General features: G+C 41.6%; 1 protein-coding gene across 11 annotated transcripts in view; it reads left to right on the top strand.

Moving 5' to 3' along the window:
• The window catches only part of GPBP1 (GC-rich promoter binding protein 1), a 329,691-nt gene that overhangs the window by 21,513 nt on the left and 289,671 nt on the right, over positions 1 to 18,507 (top strand). For 6 of the 11 annotated variants that reach the window (XM_071730282.1, XM_071730280.1, XM_071730281.1 and 3 more), the window contains 9 exons: positions 115 to 238; positions 1,242 to 1,462; positions 1,643 to 1,709; positions 4,089 to 4,273; positions 4,993 to 5,133; positions 5,361 to 5,519; positions 8,816 to 9,000; positions 15,704 to 15,806; positions 16,768 to 17,420. In XM_071730282.1, the coding sequence (XP_071586383.1) occupies positions 115 to 238; positions 1,242 to 1,462; positions 1,643 to 1,709; positions 4,089 to 4,273; positions 4,993 to 5,133; positions 5,361 to 5,519; positions 8,816 to 9,000; positions 15,704 to 15,806; positions 16,768 to 16,923 (1,341 nt within the window). In that variant the 3' untranslated portion in view covers positions 16,924 to 17,420. Of the gene's footprint in view, positions 1 to 114; positions 239 to 1,241; positions 1,463 to 1,642; positions 1,710 to 4,088; positions 4,274 to 4,992; positions 5,134 to 5,360; positions 5,520 to 8,815; positions 9,001 to 15,205; positions 15,568 to 15,703; positions 15,807 to 16,767; positions 17,460 to 18,507 lie in introns of those variants that run through there. The other 5 variants (XM_071730287.1, XM_071730288.1, XR_011723178.1 and 2 more) reach the window with 4 other exon arrangements.

The raw sequence follows: 18,507 nt of genomic DNA on the forward strand, positions 1-18,507 counted from the left end.
AGAAGTTATTTTAAAAATGTATTGTATGTACCATGAGCAAAGTGCATGTTAAAGTTCTGATAATTCAGTTTTGTTATCAGATGTCTCAGATCTACCACTTGTGCTCCTTTACAGTTATCACTGAACTTTAAGAAACATTCCGAAAATCTTTTGCTGACAGAGAATTGTTACGAAGCAAATCACAGAAGATACAACTATGCAGATGGATTTGATGCTGGCATTGGACGGCCTAATGGAGGTATATTTTAGCTTTCATGGAACATTTTGAATAAATTTTCATCATTACTTTGTAGAAAAACAGCCTGATGATAATAGTTCTATGCTAAATTCTATGCTAAATTCTTATTCTGTAGTAAAATAGAGGTAATCACAGAGTGGCTAGGGTTGGAAGGGACCTTACAGATCACCTAGTTCCAACCCCCAGCCTAGGAAGGAACACTTACTAGATCAAGTTGCTCAAGGCCCCATCCAGTCTAGCCTTGAACGCTTACAGGGAAGAGGCATCCATGGCTTCTCTGAGCAACCAGTACCAGTCTCTCGCCACCCTCAGAGGAAAGAATTTTTTTCCTAATGTTGACCCTAAGTCTTCCCTCTTCAAGTTTTAAACCAGTTCACCTTGTTCTCTCACTACACACCCATGTAAAAAGCCCTATCCCAGCTTTCTTGTAGGCCCTTTCAGATATTGAGAGGTTGCTATAAGGTCATCTCAAAGCCTCCTCTTCTCCAGGCTGAACAACCCCAACCTCCTCAGCCTGTCTTCAGAGGAGAGATACTCCAGCCTTCTGATTACTTTAGTGTCTCTCCTCTGGACACATTCAAGGAGCTCTATGTCCTTCTCATGCTGAGGACTCCAGAACTGGACACAGTGTTCCAGGTGGGAGTACTGGAAAGAGATCTTTTGGAAGAGAATGCAATAGTAGGAGTTCGTTAAAGCAGGGTAATTCCAGTTGTATTTCTCTCCTAAGAAGAGTAAGAGTCTTGAGTTAATGTTCTAGCCAAAAATATATAAACGAGCAGCCAGAGAAGGAGGTTGACTTGTCTTAATGTTGGACTACTGTCCTCTTTCCCTGGCACTCTGTTGTACGCTTCTTCCCTGTTGGTCATGTGAATTAAAACTTAAGTTTGCTATGCTGTCCCATCTCAGAATGTAGAGGTGCTGACTTGTCTTAACAATTTTGCAGAAGTAGGATATTTTTTTAAAATGTTCGTAACTGAATTCCTTTAAAATTTAAAAATCTAAGGACATTTTGCTAGAAAAGAGAAACATGGTTGGCGTTCACAAGGCAGAAGTGGTACAAAGAACATAAACCATCGAGGAGGATGCCACGGAGGACCTTTCCGCAATCGTACCAGCACTTTCCACTGGGGAAAAGGCCGAGGGCTTCCTGAGAACAGCATACTTGATAATGGAACTGGGAAGAAGGAAGGTGAAGTACCCAGACATTTCAAGGCTGAGGACTTTGTAAGTTAATTGTAATTACTGTAAAAAAGGTTTCATGGTTTCTGCAAGTGCCATTTTGTCCATTACAAGCTGCTTCATGAGTTTTCACCAGTTTCAGATCATCATATAAGGGAACACCCTTGCCATAGATTAGAGGGTGTTGGTCATTTGTCCACTAATTTGTGTCTGCTTTTCTTCCAGCCATCTTTGAACCCTAAATATGAGAGGGAACCAAATCGGATTGAATCTTCAGCTGCAAGTGTGTGGGGTGAGTATTTTTGATGTTTTAAAATGTAACGGAGATCTGAAATGGTTTTATTTGAAATATGAGATTTTTTTTAGAATTTCAGAGTTACAGATTTAAGTTATGAAGGTACAGGTTGAAGCTGAGAAAACAACAATATTATTGCAATGTAAGGATCTTTTTGTTAGACAGATAACACTTCTATGTGAATTTCAATCTGTTGGTCTGTAGATGCAGCCACAATTAGGATACTTGCCCAGAAGAGCATCTTTTGTAAAGATGTCAATAATTTATCTTCACCTTTATTTTCAAGAGGAAATGAAGGCAAGTCATCTTAACTAGTGAGATGATTACTATCTGAAGACTTTATAAAATAATGTTTCTGACTGACTAGGGCTGTTGGAAGAGTCGGACGGCTTGAAAGAGCAGGTTATCTTGCAGAGGTGTCTTGCTGGAACCAATTGTCTTAAGCAGTTGGTTGTATTTACGATTTACTTGCAGCAAATCCAGTCCCATGAGTGGACCTTGAACTGAGCTATATAGTCTGTTTCTCTTCTCTATCTGATGAAATCTGGCTATCACTTAACAATTCTTTCAGCTTTATGTAGTCAGTTCACCTTTAACAAGCTGGCAGTTTTAGACTGCCTGGATTATAAATTAATAAACCTACTCAAAATAAGAACCTTTCTCTTTATGAAGAAATAACTTTTAAACTGTTGATAATACTGAGATCTGAAACTTGTTTCTCATTTTAAATGTTACTTTAATTTACTGATTGTCTTTCTCATACTTGCCCAGTATATTTTGCGCTCTTGGTTAACACTAGATGCAGGCCATCCCCTCAATATAAATACCTAATTGCGAAGAACTTTTGCAGGAGCCAAAAAAATACAACTGATTCCCCATTTTGTGTGTTTCATGGAATGGTTTGGGTTGGAGTAGACCTTAAAGGTCATCTAATTCGAAATCCCCTCTATGGGCAAGGGATAGCTCCACTAGACCAGGCTGCCTGAAAACCCCATCCAACCTGGCCTTGCAAGGGTGGGGGGCAGCTGCAACTCTGGGAAATCTGTGACAGTGTCTCGCCATCCTCACAGTGAAGAATTTCTTCCTAATGTCTAACCAAAATCTACTCTTGTCCAGTTTAAAGAAATTCCCTCTTGTTCTATCACTACCTGCCCTTACAAAAAGTGCATCTTATAGGTCCCCTTCAGGTACTGGAATGCTGCTGTAAGGTCACTATAAGGTCCCCCTGGAGCCTTCACTACTCCAGACTAATTAGCAGCTTTCGTGTGAAAGTCATGTAATAGTTTTCTTTCAATAGAAGAGCATCAATAACCAATTATTTCCTAACTGAGCTAGGAAAAATTAAAAAGCAATTTGAGTGGTTTACAAAACCTTTGCAAGATGCTGGCTGTGGCTGCTACATAATGTGACTACATGAAACAGCTCACTTTGATCTGAAGGGGCGCAAGCTTTACAGGTTTGGTTTTCATTCTTCACAGGGAAAAGAAGGAACAGTTAGCTATATAAAACCATAGAATGTGGGGGACCATCCAAAAATTATGAAAAGTCTTCATAAAACTTAATGAAATCTAAGTATACAGTTACTGTGAATGTTTTGGAACATCTACCTCCTAAACAAAGCTAAAGTCACTCATGCTTTTAAATCAGTTGTTTCAAAATGTAGGATATGGTGACTGCCTGTGAGGTAGAACTGGTTAGGGGGAGAGGAGAGAATCTTGGAAAAGGCTGTTAATGCAGCATTGGAACATATGTGCAAAAATAAAGAATTGTTTTACTTACTGAAAATTTTAGGACTTTTTAATAGCTGTTCTTTAAAACTGTTAAATGTCAGTTACTTAATATGACAGATGAGTGTATGTCTCTTAATTAGTGCTCTCCTGGAAGCACTGTAAGCTTTACATGTTGTCATGCACATCTGAGGTATATAGAGAAACTGGTCATTGCCTTGATGTGGAGCATTTGGCTGTAAACTGAGCTGTTAATAAATATATTAGTAATATTCCTTTAATAGCTTTAAAGGGAAATATGAAAACCAACTTTTGAAGATTTGGTAACTATCATCAGCTTATTTGGATTTTAGATTTAAAACAAAGGACTGTGTAGCAGGCTTACTTGAAGAATATCTTTTTTCCAAAAGTGAAATTCCTTCTTTGTCAAGTGAAGTACTTAACAAATGGTGGTTGTAGAAAACTGAACAGAACCTGTATTTACCCAGCTTTGCACAGTCTGTTATTTGTGGAAATAAAACTGTACTAAGTTCCTGATTTATGCCTGTTTGCTCTGGGCCATATGGCTAGTACCTTATGAACTATAAACTTGAGACTGTATACATATGCACACATACATATATGTATGCATACTTTTTTTTTTTTTCAGCATATCCTTTGAATCCTAAATCTAGATCTCTGAGAATGCTTGTCCTTAGAAAGGGCAGTACAAAAGAACTGCAGATGTCTAGATGTCTAGTAGTAGGAGGTCTTCATTCACAGACAGTAAGGAAGGGAACTGGCACAAATGTTCATAAAGGATCAGTCCCTAAACCTGTCATTCTACCTGCAAAGGTGAGTCTTTGATACCTATGGCATTTTTATTTTTGGAAAAAAAAAAAAAAAAAAAAAAAAAAAAAGTTTTAATTCTGAATGTGCTTGAGTCCTGAGATTACTATCACTGGAGTATTATATCTATACTATGGTTGGATCTGTCTTTGTTACTAATTCACCTTTTTTGAGAAGTTCAAGAACTGTCCAGTTGAGGGTGTGAAAAGGATGTTTTTAACTTCTGGCATAGCACTGCCTTTTGTAGATATGATTATAACAGAAAAATAGATACCAGGTGGAGAGGTATTGTTGGCATAAAAATACCTTCAGAATTTAACCCGATTATTGGTAGATATGATGTTGCAACCTATTACTGTCATTCTGGTCCCTTTCCAAAGGCACCTCTTCATGTTCATCTCTTGATATTTGTTTCAGGAATTTTTCTATGCTTATGAGATCATAAATAGTTCTTAACTCTCTAATATTCTTCTGAAAAAACAATACTTTGAGCTGTTGAAGGCTCATATTTTGATATCTCAAATATGAGGGTCTTAATTGTTGTGAAATATTAGTCTTTATCTAAAAAGTGTGAACAGTATCTGTGAGCAGATCACTTGCTCATAAACAGTGTTTTCAACAAAGAAACAGGTGTTTGCACAAAGTTATGATTTTAGTTGTGATTCCTGAAAAATGTCCTGTTGTAGTTAATAATTCTTAAAATTTCTGTTTCTTTTTTTCTTTAGCCTACACAGTGGAAAAGTGAAGCAAAAGACAACAAACTTAGGAATCTGTTTCCTTGTGAATCTGCATATGGTGTTGGCAATTTCAGTCCTTTCAAATCAACTGCCAAGGCACATGGTCAATCACAAAATTCAAAGAAAGAGGTAAAGCTATGTCTGTAGTATTATCAAATTTGTAAACTGTTTAATTTGGTTAGATAAAGGAATCAGTAAGTTTTATGCAGAGTTGTGTTAAGTAATTTTTTTTGGAAGCTAATGTGGATAGATTTGAAGCCTGAAACTACAGGTGCCAGGGAGTCTTTTTGACTTCCATGCAAAGTTTTCTACATGAACAGACTAATACTCTTGCTTTTTCTGACTCTATACATTAGTGTAGTCAGTCACATTCTTCATCCCCTGTTGGCAAAGCTGGCCAGCCTCATTTATTGACAAGAATATGGACCAATAAGAAGAGAGAATTTTTGAAAACACTGAAACAGGATAGAATGGAAGAGAAACATGAAGACAAGAATCGTGCCGGGAAAGAGAAGGTAGTTTTGTTCATATCTATTGCAAATCCACCAGTAGTAGTTTCTGGAGGGACCATACAAACTCATTTTTGTTTTGCTGTAAACAGCTGTTAAGTCATGGTCTTGGATCTCCAAATGAAGGAAAGGAGTTACATTTCTATCAATTAAAAAAAGTTGTTCCAAGGATTACTCTTCTCCAGTTTCTTTTTTTCATTCTGCAGCTATGTGTTCATAAGTGTTATTAGCTTGGGTACATTGTGTCTTTGACAACTCTAAAAAGAATAAATTAAAACTTTGTATTCATGTATACATAATAATAGATTCATAGTTTTGATCAGGTTGAAAAAAACCCTTAAGATCTTAAAGGCCAACTGTAAATCTAAAACTGCCAAGTCCACGACTAAAGCATGTCCCTAAGCACCACATATACATATCTTCAATACATTCAGGGATTGGTGGCTCCACCACTTCCCTGAGCAGTCTGTTTCCAGTCCCTTTCGGTAAAGACATTTTTCATAATATCCAGTCTAAAGCTCAGCTGGTTCAATTTCCTTTGAGTCCATTTTCCTTTAAGTCCAGTTGCTTCCTGGGACAAGGAACAAACACTCACCTTGCTACAACCTCATTTCAGGTAGTTGTAGGGTGTTAGGGTTTTCCCTCAGCCCCTTTTCTGCAGGCTAAACAACCCCAGTTCCCTCAGCCTCTCCTCATAGAAATTGTTCTATAGACACTTCCTTAGCTTCTTTGCTGTTCTTTGGATGTTCTCCAGTAGCTCAGTGTCCTTGTAATGAGAGGCCCAAAACTGAACACAGTTCCTCAGGTGTGCTCTCAACAGTGCTGAGTACACAGTGATGATCACTTCTCCTCTCCTGCTCGCCAGAGTATTCCTGATAAAAGCCAGGATTGCTGTTGGGCTTCTTGGCCTACTGGGAACACTGCTGGCTCATATTAAACCAGCTGTTGACCAGCACCCTCAGACCCTTTTCCACAGGGCAGCTTTCCAGCCACTCTTCCCAAAGACAGTAGATTTGCATGTGATTCTTGCAACCCATGTACAGGACCTCACACCTGGAGAACCTCATACAGTTGCCCATTGATCCAGCCTGTCCACATCCCTCTGCATAATCTTCCTACCTTCAAGCAGATGAACACTCCCACACAACTTAGTGTCATCTGCACACTTGCTGAGGGTGCACTTAATCCCTTTGTCCAGATTATTGTAAATAAATTAAGAGGAATAATCCAAATACTGAGCCCTGGGGAACACCACTTGTGACCAGCTGTCAACTGGATTTAACTGCATTCACCACAATTCTTTAGGCCTGGCCATCCAACCAGTTTTTTACGCAGTGAAGAATGTGCTCATCCAAGCTCTGAGCAGGCCTTTTCTCCAAGAGAATTGTGTCAAAGGCTTTACTAAAGCCGAGGTAGACGCCATCCATAGCCTTTCCCTCATCCACTAAGCAGGTCACCTTGTCATAGAAGTTGGTTGAGTAGCAGCTGCGTTTAATAAATGCAATGCTGACTGGCCCTGATCACCTAGTTGTCCTGATGGAAGTCACCTGTATGTGTTGTGTGATTGCAGTCTAGATGATCTGCTCTGTAACCTTCCCCTGACCACTGAGGTCAGACTGACAGGCCTGTAGTTCTGCAGATCCTCCTCCCAGGTCTTCTAGATGCGTGTCACATTTGCTACCCTCCAGTCATGTGAGGCCTCCCCAGCTAGCCAGGACTGCTGATAAATGATGGAAATTGGCATTTTGTGCCTTGGCTGTTGGTTAATCTACAGAACAATTAATGAATTAGCTAATTCATGAATTAATTAACTTGGTTCTGCATCTCAGATAATTTCCTTTCTAATAGAAAGTAGTGTTTAGATAACCAGAAGTTCTCTATTCTTGGTCTAATCATAGGAGTGATATTTGATTTATGCATATATAAAGAACCTGTTTTTACCTCTAATGGAAAATCTGGAGGCCTGTGCTGTCTGTATATACTGGTTCATATTTCTTTCAGTCTGGATTGGTTTGTGCAGTGCTTGGCAGCAGAGAATATTTGTGTCAGAGCTACCAGCCACCAACAAGCCATAACCATAGTTATCATACATAGCCCAAGTGAAGATAAGTATTGTATTGCTCAGAATGGGGTGATTATAAGCCTTGTCTCTGTAAATGACTGGTTAAAATACTTTAATGAAAAAAAAATCCAAAACCAACCAACATCATAAATTATAAATAAGCCAGGTAGATGATTAGTTTAGTAGTGGAAGTTATAATGTTCTTAGGAATATATAGTATTTATATATATATACACACACACACACATATATATATATATATATACATACATATATAATACATAGCCTGGAGCAGTTGTCGATAAGTGCATGCTCCTTCTTCCCTGCCTTTGCTGTTTCAATAACAGGTCTGAAAAGATGTTAAATCATGTAATTAATAGTTGTCTTACTTCTAACATTAAGTTTAGTGATCATCAGTAGAAGTCATGGTAGTTGAGTGGATGATGCTATTATATGCCCAGCTTAGGGATTTTGTTCTCAAAAAGGATGCTTCCTCTTTCTACAGCTGGTAAGACTTCTGAGGCAATTTGGCTCATACTAAATAAGAATTATGGGTTGCTGAATGATTAGAATAAAAAAAGCACCTCAGATTTACAGAACTAGACAGCTTTTAATACTTGAGTGAACCTGAACAGTGACCTTTCTAAGTAAAGATCCTCCTAATTTTACTTTCATGGCATTTAAGCTCCAGTTGCTGTTAACTGCAGCCTGAAAAGTTGTCCTACACACATATACACATGACAAGTTATTGTCTGAATTTAAAGAGCATTATCAAATCTTTCTGAACTTGTGGCAGATGAATTTGCTGGCTGAGGCATGGTGGCTGTCCCTTACGCAAAGTAAACTTGAGAACTATGTGTTTTCCTGACGTGGGGCTCTGATACTTAATTAAGAACATTGTAAGTTCAACAGATAATATTACTTCTATATGAAAGAAGTATGAAAGTCAGTTTATGTAAGTTTGAATTTTAAGATATGTTTGAATCTTTCTAGAAAAAGGTTTTCAGGCAGAGCGTGGGAGTTGCTTTTTGCATTATTTATCAGTGGTATAACTTAGTATTTCTGTAGTATCCAAGTGTTTCAAACTCTAGAATTATGAACAGAATTATCTCCAAAATAATACAGAGTGTACCCATTTAAAATTAAATATAAGAGAATAACTGAATTGCAGAACTCGGAGACATGTTCTTATGAATGGAGTTTACTTTTAAACTCCGTAATGTAAATTTTTTTTTAACAGAATGATGCGTCCTTTAACTTGAATAAAAGCAACAGTCCTCATCGTGAGAGAGATATTAGCCAAAACACTGAAAGTGAAATTCCACAGGAGAATGGCAACACTTCAATTAAATCTCAACAGATCATTCAATCTTCAGCTTTCCCTCAGGCAGATGTTCTTTCAAGCTCACTTGAGGCAGAGCATAGGTATGTATTTTATATAATATGAAGAGTATGGAAAGTGAGCATGTCATAAACAATTACTAATTCAGAATACAATTTTTACTGAGTACTGTCACAAATTTAACTTTTAGAGGTGCTAATTTACATTAATGTACTTTTGTTTTACTAGACTTGTTTACTGACTTAAACTTGCTTTACTAAAAATTCAGTGTATTTCCTTATAAAGAAATAAAGCAGTAGAGGAGATGAATGAGGATAGGAGCAGAAAAACATATCTCATCAACAGGTGGCTAAGGGATTGGTGCCACCGGAGGAACTTTGGGTTTTTTGACTATGGGCCGAATTTCAGCATACCAGGTGGACTGCATCTATCTAACAGGGGAAAAAGGACTCTAGCCCACAAGCTGGCGGGACTGATAAGGAGGGCTTTAAACTTGGTTCGAAGGGGGAAGGGGCTGAAACAAGGCTCTCCAGAAAGGAGCCCAAGGGTGGACAGCGCAAGTTAAGAGACAAACCAGCAGCCCAGCTGAAGTGCATGTACACCAATGCACGCAGCATGGGCACCAAACAGGAGGAGCTGGAAGCCACCGTGCAGCAGGAAAGATATGACGTAGTCGCTATCACGGAAACGTGGTGGGATAACTCCCATGACTGGAGTGCTGCCATGGGTGGCTACAGGCTCTTCAGAAGGGACAGACAGGGTAGGAGAGGTGGAGGGGTAGCCCTGTATGTTAGAGAGTCTCTTGACTCTGTAGAAATTGAAGTTGGGGATAATAAGGTGGAGTGCCTGTGGGTCAGAATCAGGGAGAAGGCCAACAAGGCTGATACTGTGATGGGAGTCTGTTACAGACCACCCAATCAGGAGGAAGAGGGTGATGAACTCTTTTACAAGCAGCTGGCAGATGTTTCAAAATCGTCATCCCTTGTTCTCGTGGGTGACTTTAACCTGCCGGACATCTGCTGGGAACTCCACACAGCAGAGAGGAGGCAGTCTAGGAGATTCCTAGAGTGTATAGAGGATAATTTCCTGATGCAGCTGGTAAATGAGCCTACCAGGGATGGAGCCCCACTTGACCTTCTTTTCACAAACAGAGAGGGGCTGGTGGGAGATGTGGTGGTCGGTGGGTGCCTGGGACTTAGTGATCATGAAATAATAGAGTTCTCAATAATCAGGGACACAAGGAGGGTTGTCAATAAAACCTCTACATTAGACTTCCGGAGGGCAGATTTTGGCCTGTTCAGAAGACTAGTCCAGAGCATACCCTAGGAAACAGCCCTTGAAAACAAAGGGGTCCAGGAGGGATGGACATTCTTCAAAGAGCAAGTTTTGAAAGCTCAGGAGCAGGCTGTCCCGGTGTGCTGAAAGGCGAGCCGGCGGGGAAGACGACCACTCTGGCTGAACAGAGAGACTTTGAAAGAAATTAGGGTGAAGAAGAGGGCCTACCAATTATGGAAAAAAGGGTTATCTACTCAAGAGGAATTCAGGAATACAGTTAAGTTGTGTAGGAAAAAAATTAGAGAGACAAAGGCAAAACTTGAACTAAATCTCGCCACCTCTGTGAAGGATAACAACAAGTCCTTCTACAGATACATCAGTGGCAAAAGGAGGGGCAAGGAAAACTTTCATTCTTTACTGGACATGGGCGGGAATGTAATTGTCAAAGATGAAGAAAAGGCTGAGGTATTTAACACCTTCTTTGCCTCAGTTTTTAATAGTAAAACCGGTTATCCTGAGGACAGCTGGCTTCTGGAACCTATAGGAGACAAGAATCTAAACACCCCCCCTGTAATCCAGAAGGAAACTGTCAGTGACCTACTGGGCTGCTTGGATCCCCACAAGTCTATGGGACCAGATGAACTCCATCCAAGGGTGATGAGAGAGCTGGCAGAAGAGCTCGCCGAGCCTCTCTCTATCATCTACCAGAAGTCCTGGCTCACTGGGGACATCCCAGATGACTGGAAGTTGGCCAATGTCACGCCAATCCACAAGAAGGGCCAGAAGGAAGACCCAGGAAACTACAGGCCTGTCAGCCTGACCTCAGTGCCTGGCAGGGTTATGGAACAGATCATCCTGGGGGCAATCACACAGCACCTGCAGGATGGACAGGGGATCAGACCCAGCCAGCACGGGTTTAGGAAGGGCAGATCCTGTCTGACCAACCTGATCTCCTTTTATGATTAGGTGACCCGCCTGGTGGATGAGGGGAAGGCTGTGGATGTGGTCTATCTGGACTTCAGCAAGGCCTTTGACACCGTCTCCCACAGCATTCTCCTGAAAAAGCTGTCAGCCCACAGCTTGGACAAGCGTACTCTGCACTGGGTTAGGAATTGGCTGGAGGGCCGGGCCCAGAGAGTGGTGCTGAATGGGGCTGCATCCAGTTGGCGGCCAGTCACCAGCGGTGTCCCCCAGGGATCAGTGCTGGGCCCAGTTCTGTTCAATATCTTCATTGATGACTTGGATGAGGGGATTGAGTCCATCAGCAGCAAATTTGCAGATGACACCAAGCTGGGGGGGAGTGTCGATCAGCTGGAAGGCAGGAGGGCTCTGCAGAGGGACCTGGACAGACTGGAGAGATGGGCTGATTCCAATGGGATGAGGTTCAACAAGGCCAAGTGCCGGGTCCTGCACTTTGGCCACAACAACCCCATGCAGCGCTACAGGCTGGGGACAGAGTGGTTGGAGAGCAGCCAGGCAGAAAGGGACCTGGGAGTCTGGATTGACAGGAAGCTGAACATGAGCCAGCAGTGTGCCCAGGTAGCCAAGAAGGCCAATGGCATCCTGGCCTGTATCAGGAACAGCGTCACCAGCAGGTCCAAGGAGGTGATTCTGCCCCTGTACTCAGCCCTGGTGAGGCCTCACCTCGAGTACTGTGTTCAGTTCTGGGCCCCTCAGTTCAAGAAGGATATTGAGGTCCTCGAACAGGTCCAAAGGAGGGCAACCAGGCTGGTGAAGAGACTCGAACACAGATCCTATGAGGAGAGGCTGTGGAAGCTGGGGCTGTTCAGCCTGGAGAAGAGGAGGCTCAGGGGAGACCTCATTGCTCTCTACAACTACCTGAAAGGAGGTTGGAGCCAGGTGGGGGTTGGTCTCTTTTCCCAGGCAGCTCTCAGTAAGACAAGAGGGCATGGTCTTAAATTGTGCCGGGGGAAGTTCAGATTGGATATTAGAAAGAATTTTTTCACGGAAAGGGTGATCAGACATTGGAACTGGCTGCCCAGGGAGGTAGTGGACTCTTCGTCCCTGGAGACATTTAAAAAGAGACTGGATGTGGCACTCAGTGCCATGGTCTAGTGACTGCAGCGGTAGTTAATCAAGGGTTGGACTCGATGATCTCTGAGGTCCCTTCCAACCCAGCCTATTCTATGATTCTATGATTCTATGAAAGCAAACTTCATAGTGACTGCATGGCTCTAACCTTGGTCTGCATGTCTGGGAGGAACAATGCATATAGTTGTTATATGTATTAATAATGCTTTAAATTATGCATCTTTCCTAAAACTCCCGTGAATTTTTCCTCATTGTAAAGTAACTAATGTAAAAAAAAGGAATTGAAACAATTGGAGAATCTCATAAAAGTAACTGCATCAGAAGCTGATAATGATGAGAATGATGCTGTGGGAAATCACAACTCAGATTATGAGCTCTGTCAGATTGTTACAGTTTCTCGCAACTACAGAGTTGCCATGATAGGTTTTTTTTCTTTAATTTATTGATCGACTATACATACACACTGGACTGAAGAACTTTCCCTTTTGTAATACCTGCAGAGGAAATTTGCGTGACCTCCTGTTCCTCATGAGTATGAAAAATGAAATGCACCCTGCTGTGTTCCTCTTTTTCCGCCATTGGCTAGGGGAACAGAAATCTTTGACCACTAGAGTCTGCTGATGAGATTTTTTCGCTAGGAGATAGTCAAATCTATCTCTCATCTTCCAATTGATATGGCTTTGAGTGGCTTTCAATAGGGTTTCTGGGCCCTGTGAAATGTCTTTCTTTTGTGGTATCCTGGAGAGGCTCTGTCTTCGTATTGTCCCAGCATTTCGGCTGTGACTTCTGTGTGAATGCAGACAAATGGTATGGTAAGACTTTTCTGATAAATTTGATGTGAAGTGACCAGCTTAATGCACAGGATACTTGTTCATACCTGCTGATGGTGTTGACATAGTGTTGGGCCTCCCTTTTGCTGAGGAACTGTCCCAACATAGAGCCATCTTGCTGGTGTCAAGTCTGCTAATCTCAAGTTGTGTTTTTTATATGGTTCACTCTTAGCCATTCTGGAAGCCTAGTGTTGATTTTAAGTGACAGTGGTCCTCCTAACTTTGGACACTGTTGCTTAAAAGTCAATTAGCTATTGCCCTAAATTGTATTTGCATTAATAGGAACTCAGTAACTATTCACTTTATTGTATGTAATACTGTTAAGATCTAACTTGCTTGCAGTAAAACTTTCTAACACAAATTGCCAGAAATATATCTATCATTAAGCTGCATTTTGCATTGTGAGTCTTCTTTTGTATGTCTATACAAATGCACATATTTTCACATATCCATATCAGAGAGAGTTTTGGATGACTTGCATGTTATTTGTGCTGCTTCCAGAGGATTTCATTGTTCCTTGCTGTCACATTATCCAGTTCTGTTCAAATACTGCAGAGGATGTAATTTCCATTTCTGTTACTGTCCTGTTTCTCCTTCTACAATTCCAGGCTTTTAGGATGGCTTTTTTTTAATTTTCCAACTTTACGTCTTCTGTCCTTATTCCCTTTTTATCTTCTCTTCGGGATGGTGGAGAGGTGGGTAATAGAGAATAATTCTGCCCTCTGGTTTTCAGTCCACCCAGACTTCTAAGTCATGATAAGTGTCTTCACATCAGAAGCCCTGTATTTTCAGTGTCTTGCAAAACCACTTTCTTCCTGCTCAGGTACTGAATCATGGAATCATAGAATGGTAGGGGTTGGAAGGGACCTCTGGAGATCGTTGAGTCCAGCAGCCCTCCAAAGCATGATCACCTAGAGCATGTCATATAGAAATGTGTCCATATGTGTGTTGAACACCTCTAGAGAAAGAGGCTCCATAACCTCTTGTGGCAGTCTGTTCCAGTGCTCCATTGTAGTGAAATGAGGCAACCAGGTGCCACTAGTTGCCAGGTAGTGGGCATGAGCTTGTGTTAAGCCCACCTGTGCCTGATTAGGGAGGGTAAGGCTCAAGTGGCGCAGCCAGCTAGCGTGCTCACACAGAGAAACTGGAGCAATGCTGCGGCTGTAGGTTCGAGCCTCACCCTAACGGTGAAGAGCTCTAGTGGCACAACCAAGTTATGTGCAGTGCTGAGACAAAGCTCCAGTGGCCCAATCAGGTTAGCGCAGTGCCCTCAGAAGCAGTAAAAAAAAGCAACTAATCTCTCTGCTGGCTTCCTCAGGAGTGAGCTTTATTGGCCCCCTAATCCTGCTCATGCTCAGTAGGGGCCTGCTCTAATCAGGCACAGGTGGGCTTAACACAAGCTCATGCCCACTACCTGGCAATTAGTGCCTCATTTCACTACACTCCATCACCTTTACAGTAAGAACACTTTTCCTTTTATGGATCTTGACTGTCCTGTGTTCCCATTTATGCCCATTGCCTCTTTTCCTATCACAGGACACCAATGAAAAGAGAGTGGCCCTTTCTTGTTACTTTTCTACATATCCTGGCACTGTTCCTATAATACTACCAAGTGACCAGTCCCTTATTTTCCGCATACTATGAACTGCTTTTTTCTGCATGATTTTCTCAAGCAGCTCCTTGGTCATCCACGCAGATCTTCTTCCTTCCCTACATGATTTTTATGTAAAGGAATGCACCTATCTTGAGCTTAGAGCAAGTGATTTTTGAATAATAACCAACTCTCCTTGCACCCCCTACCTTCTAGGCTCTTAGCTAATGGGATTCCTCCAAGTAGGTCTTTGAAGCGGACAAATTTAGCCCTCCAGAAGTCCAGGGTTGCAATCCAACTTATTGCCCTGCTTCTTCTCTGTGTGATACTAAACTCTATCATGTGATCCCACTTTTGGCACTAGCTAAAACACATAGATTTTTGCATCTTTCAACATCTCAAGCTTGGTCTTGAGGAATGTTTCCCTTGTTTCTTTTCCTCCTCTCATCTCAAAACTCACATTCTGTTAAAAATCAGCATCTGCTGTTGGGTGATACTCTGTTGCAAAGAAGCCTGTCCTGGCTCTTTGATTTTTTGTAGCCTGTGCTTTGTGAAACCATTTCATCCTGAATTCATTCCCATGGAGGGGGACACCACGGGTATTTCTTGATGGATGCCTTGTTGTCCAGGAAATCCCATTGATTCCCTCAGTTGTGAGTCTTTTCATACTGGGGTGTGCTGCTATTCTATAATAGCAGTTATACCTAGGAAATACATGTTTAGTTTTCCACCTGTCACAGATATCTTGCCTTAAAACGAGGGTATAGTTTTTACCACAGGTAGGGGAAAAAAGGATCATCTGTGAAATACCTGTGAACTTTGCAACTCCCATGCTTTATATATATTTTGTAAGGCTTTTAACCTATTTTTTCATAATTTTATTTAAAAAAAAAAAAAAAGAACCAACCAACTGATTAATCCATTTTTTACAGGGTTTTATATGTTGTTAGTTACAGTTGTTTCCACATCTATGTAGGCAGACCCTGAAATGTCTGAGTGTGTAGCAAATTGCTTCATGTTGTCCTTTTTGATTTAAAGGTTATTAAAGGCGATGGGATGGCAGGAATACAGCGAAAATGATGAAATGTGTGCTCCACTAACAGAGGAAGAGATGAGGGAGTTCAGAGTCATTAGGGATCAGGTAACACTATGATAATGTAAGGGTGGGCTTCTAAGTAGTTTCAGCATTGCTGGTAGTAGAATTGCTGAGGCTTTCCATCTCTTCAGCTTAACTTGAGGAAAGAGCATTTTTTTCCCACTATTTTTATGCAGTTTCCTTGGTTCTCCAAAATCTGAATTTTCTCTGGAAACTGACAAACAGTAGTTCTGTAGTAATTCACTAACAACAAAGTCTGCAGAGGCAAGAATTTTTGCTTTCTCTCTCTCTCTCTCTTTTTTTTTTTTTTTTTTTTTTTTTTTTAACTTTCTTTTTTTTTAATCAAAAGTGTTGTTTATACCTGATGGGTATAAACAGTGAGGAGAAGCTGTAACAGAGCATCTTGTGCAGTGTTAAATATGGACATTTGCTATTTCTATAAGTCTAGCCCCACAAATGTATGAATTAGGGCATTTTGCATATTAAACTCTAAATGCATAGCTTATTGCCCAGCTTCTACACTGTGTAGAAAAGCAGTAATTCCTTTCTTGTTGTAGAATAAGTTGTTCTCTTTTTCTAAAGTGTCTTTGACTGTCCAACTGCTTGAGGTAAACATATCGGGATACTCATTCTTTGCTGCTGCTTCTCCTCTTCTGTGCCCCTTATTGCAGACCCTGCCCTTCTTAGCACAGATTTTTCAGCTCTGTGGAAAAAGGGACTTAATCACAGGGAAGAGACTGTGTGGGAGGAGGGATCACTAGGGCAAGATGTCTGAGGAAGTGGGTGAGAAGAGGGCAAGCTGTGATTGACTGCAGGAGCTTATCACAACTGGAGGAACAGCTGTCTAGCTCAGAAGTGAAGACTCTCTGGGGACTTCTTTGTGTGTATATATGACAAGGCAGTGCTGTGGATCTAATGGAGTTCAGAGATGAAAATGCAGAGAATATTGAAATGCAACAGGTTGTTGTGTTTACCTTTTACCTAATTTCATCTTTTCTCATTTCAGCTACAAAAAAATGGCCTTTGGAAAACTGGCATTTTGAAAAAGGGCCTCATTTCTGGTTTTAGATTTAGTCCCTGGAAAAACAGCACTTTCAAACCTACTCAGGAGGAGGATTCTGAGACAAGCAGTAGTGACACATCTGATGATGAGGATATTTGAAGACTTCTAAAACATCTGTAGACGACCATTTTTTGTTTTCCAAAAATTTGGGGTTGTGTTGTCCAAAAAACATTTTTGATTTATGTAGTAATACAACCACTGAAGGGGAGGTGGGGGGATTTTCCACTGAAGAAAGGAAGGGATGTTGTGTTGAACATTACTGTAATTTCTTTGTAAATTAATGTTGTAGAGTTGACACAGCATTGACTTTCTTCATCACTGAAGCGTTTCTGACTAGCAATGTGACGATGTAGTAAATCAGATTTTGCCATTAATAAAAGTAAAGAATTGTGTACTATCTTGCAAAGCTTCTGTCTTATTATGTCCAACTGTATAAGGACAAAAAGGGCAGAATAACACAGTGTTCTGCTTGCCAAGGCAACTCTTCCTTACAATGGAAACCCTGGAGTCCACATTGTATGCTGTCTTTGTTTAGCCTGGATCTGGGGCTGGACTGAAGCAGTTTGATTTTGCACCTGATGACCCCTCCCCAGCCAGGGAGGGTAACCAGGAAGAGGAGAGGAGCTCTGTGGGTTGAAATACAAATGGATTACAATGAAAAACAAGATTAGTATAAGCATTAAAATAAAGCATTTAAGCTTATGATAGAATGGTTTGGGTGGGAAGTGATCATTGAATTCCAACACCCTTGCCATGGGCAGGGACACCTCCCTCTAGACCAGGTTGCTCCAAGCCCCATGCAACCTGGTCTTGAACACTTCCAGGGAGAAGGGAGCCACAACTTCCCTGATAAGCCTATGTGTCTCACCACACTCAACACTATAACACTGAGGCTGGTCCTCAGGAGTAGCAGAGGGAGCAGCAGCACACCAAGAGGGAGGAGCCCCAGGAAACAAAGCTGCAGTCCTCAGCCCAGCTCCCACATTTTACTGAGCATGTGAGTGGTGTGGGACACCCTGTGATGGGGTCAATAGGGGCAGCTTCCCTAGATGGAGCTGCTGGGCGGTGTACAGCTACTAATCACAGAATCACAGAATTACTAAGGCTGGAGAAGACCTCTGAGGTCAAGTCCAGCCAATGACCTAACACTACCACGTCAGCTAGACCACAAAGTGCTGCATTCAGCCTTGCCTTAAACACCTCCAGGGACAGTGACTCCACCACTTCCCTGGGCAGTCCATTCCAATGACTGATCACCCTCTCTGTAAGTGCTTTATGATATCCAACCTAAACCTCCCGTGGCACAGCTTCAGGCCATGCCCTCTTTCCCTGTCACTAGTTGCCTTGGAGAAGAGCCTGACCCCGATCTGACTACAGCCTCCCTTCAGGTAGTTGTAGAGAGTGATTCTGAGTCTTCTCCAGGCTAAACAACCCCAGCTCCCTCAGCCTCTCCTCTTAAGACTTTCCCCTTAGTCCTTGCATCAGCCTTGTTGCTCTAATGAATAGCCTGTGGATCTGTCTGTCCCTCTGAAGCCAGGACATACACAAAAAGGGCAGAATTGCATTTTGGCTAAAACGAACAAACTGCACTAAAATGTAGTGAAATGAGGCAACCAGGTGCCACTAATTGCCAGGTAGTGGGCAAGAGCTTGTGTTAAGCCCACCTGTGCCTGATTAGAGCGG

This window comes from Heliangelus exortis, chromosome Z, assembly GCF_036169615.1.
Source record: "Heliangelus exortis chromosome Z, bHelExo1.hap1, whole genome shotgun sequence".
Lineage (NCBI taxonomy): Eukaryota > Metazoa > Chordata > Aves > Apodiformes > Trochilidae > Heliangelus > Heliangelus exortis.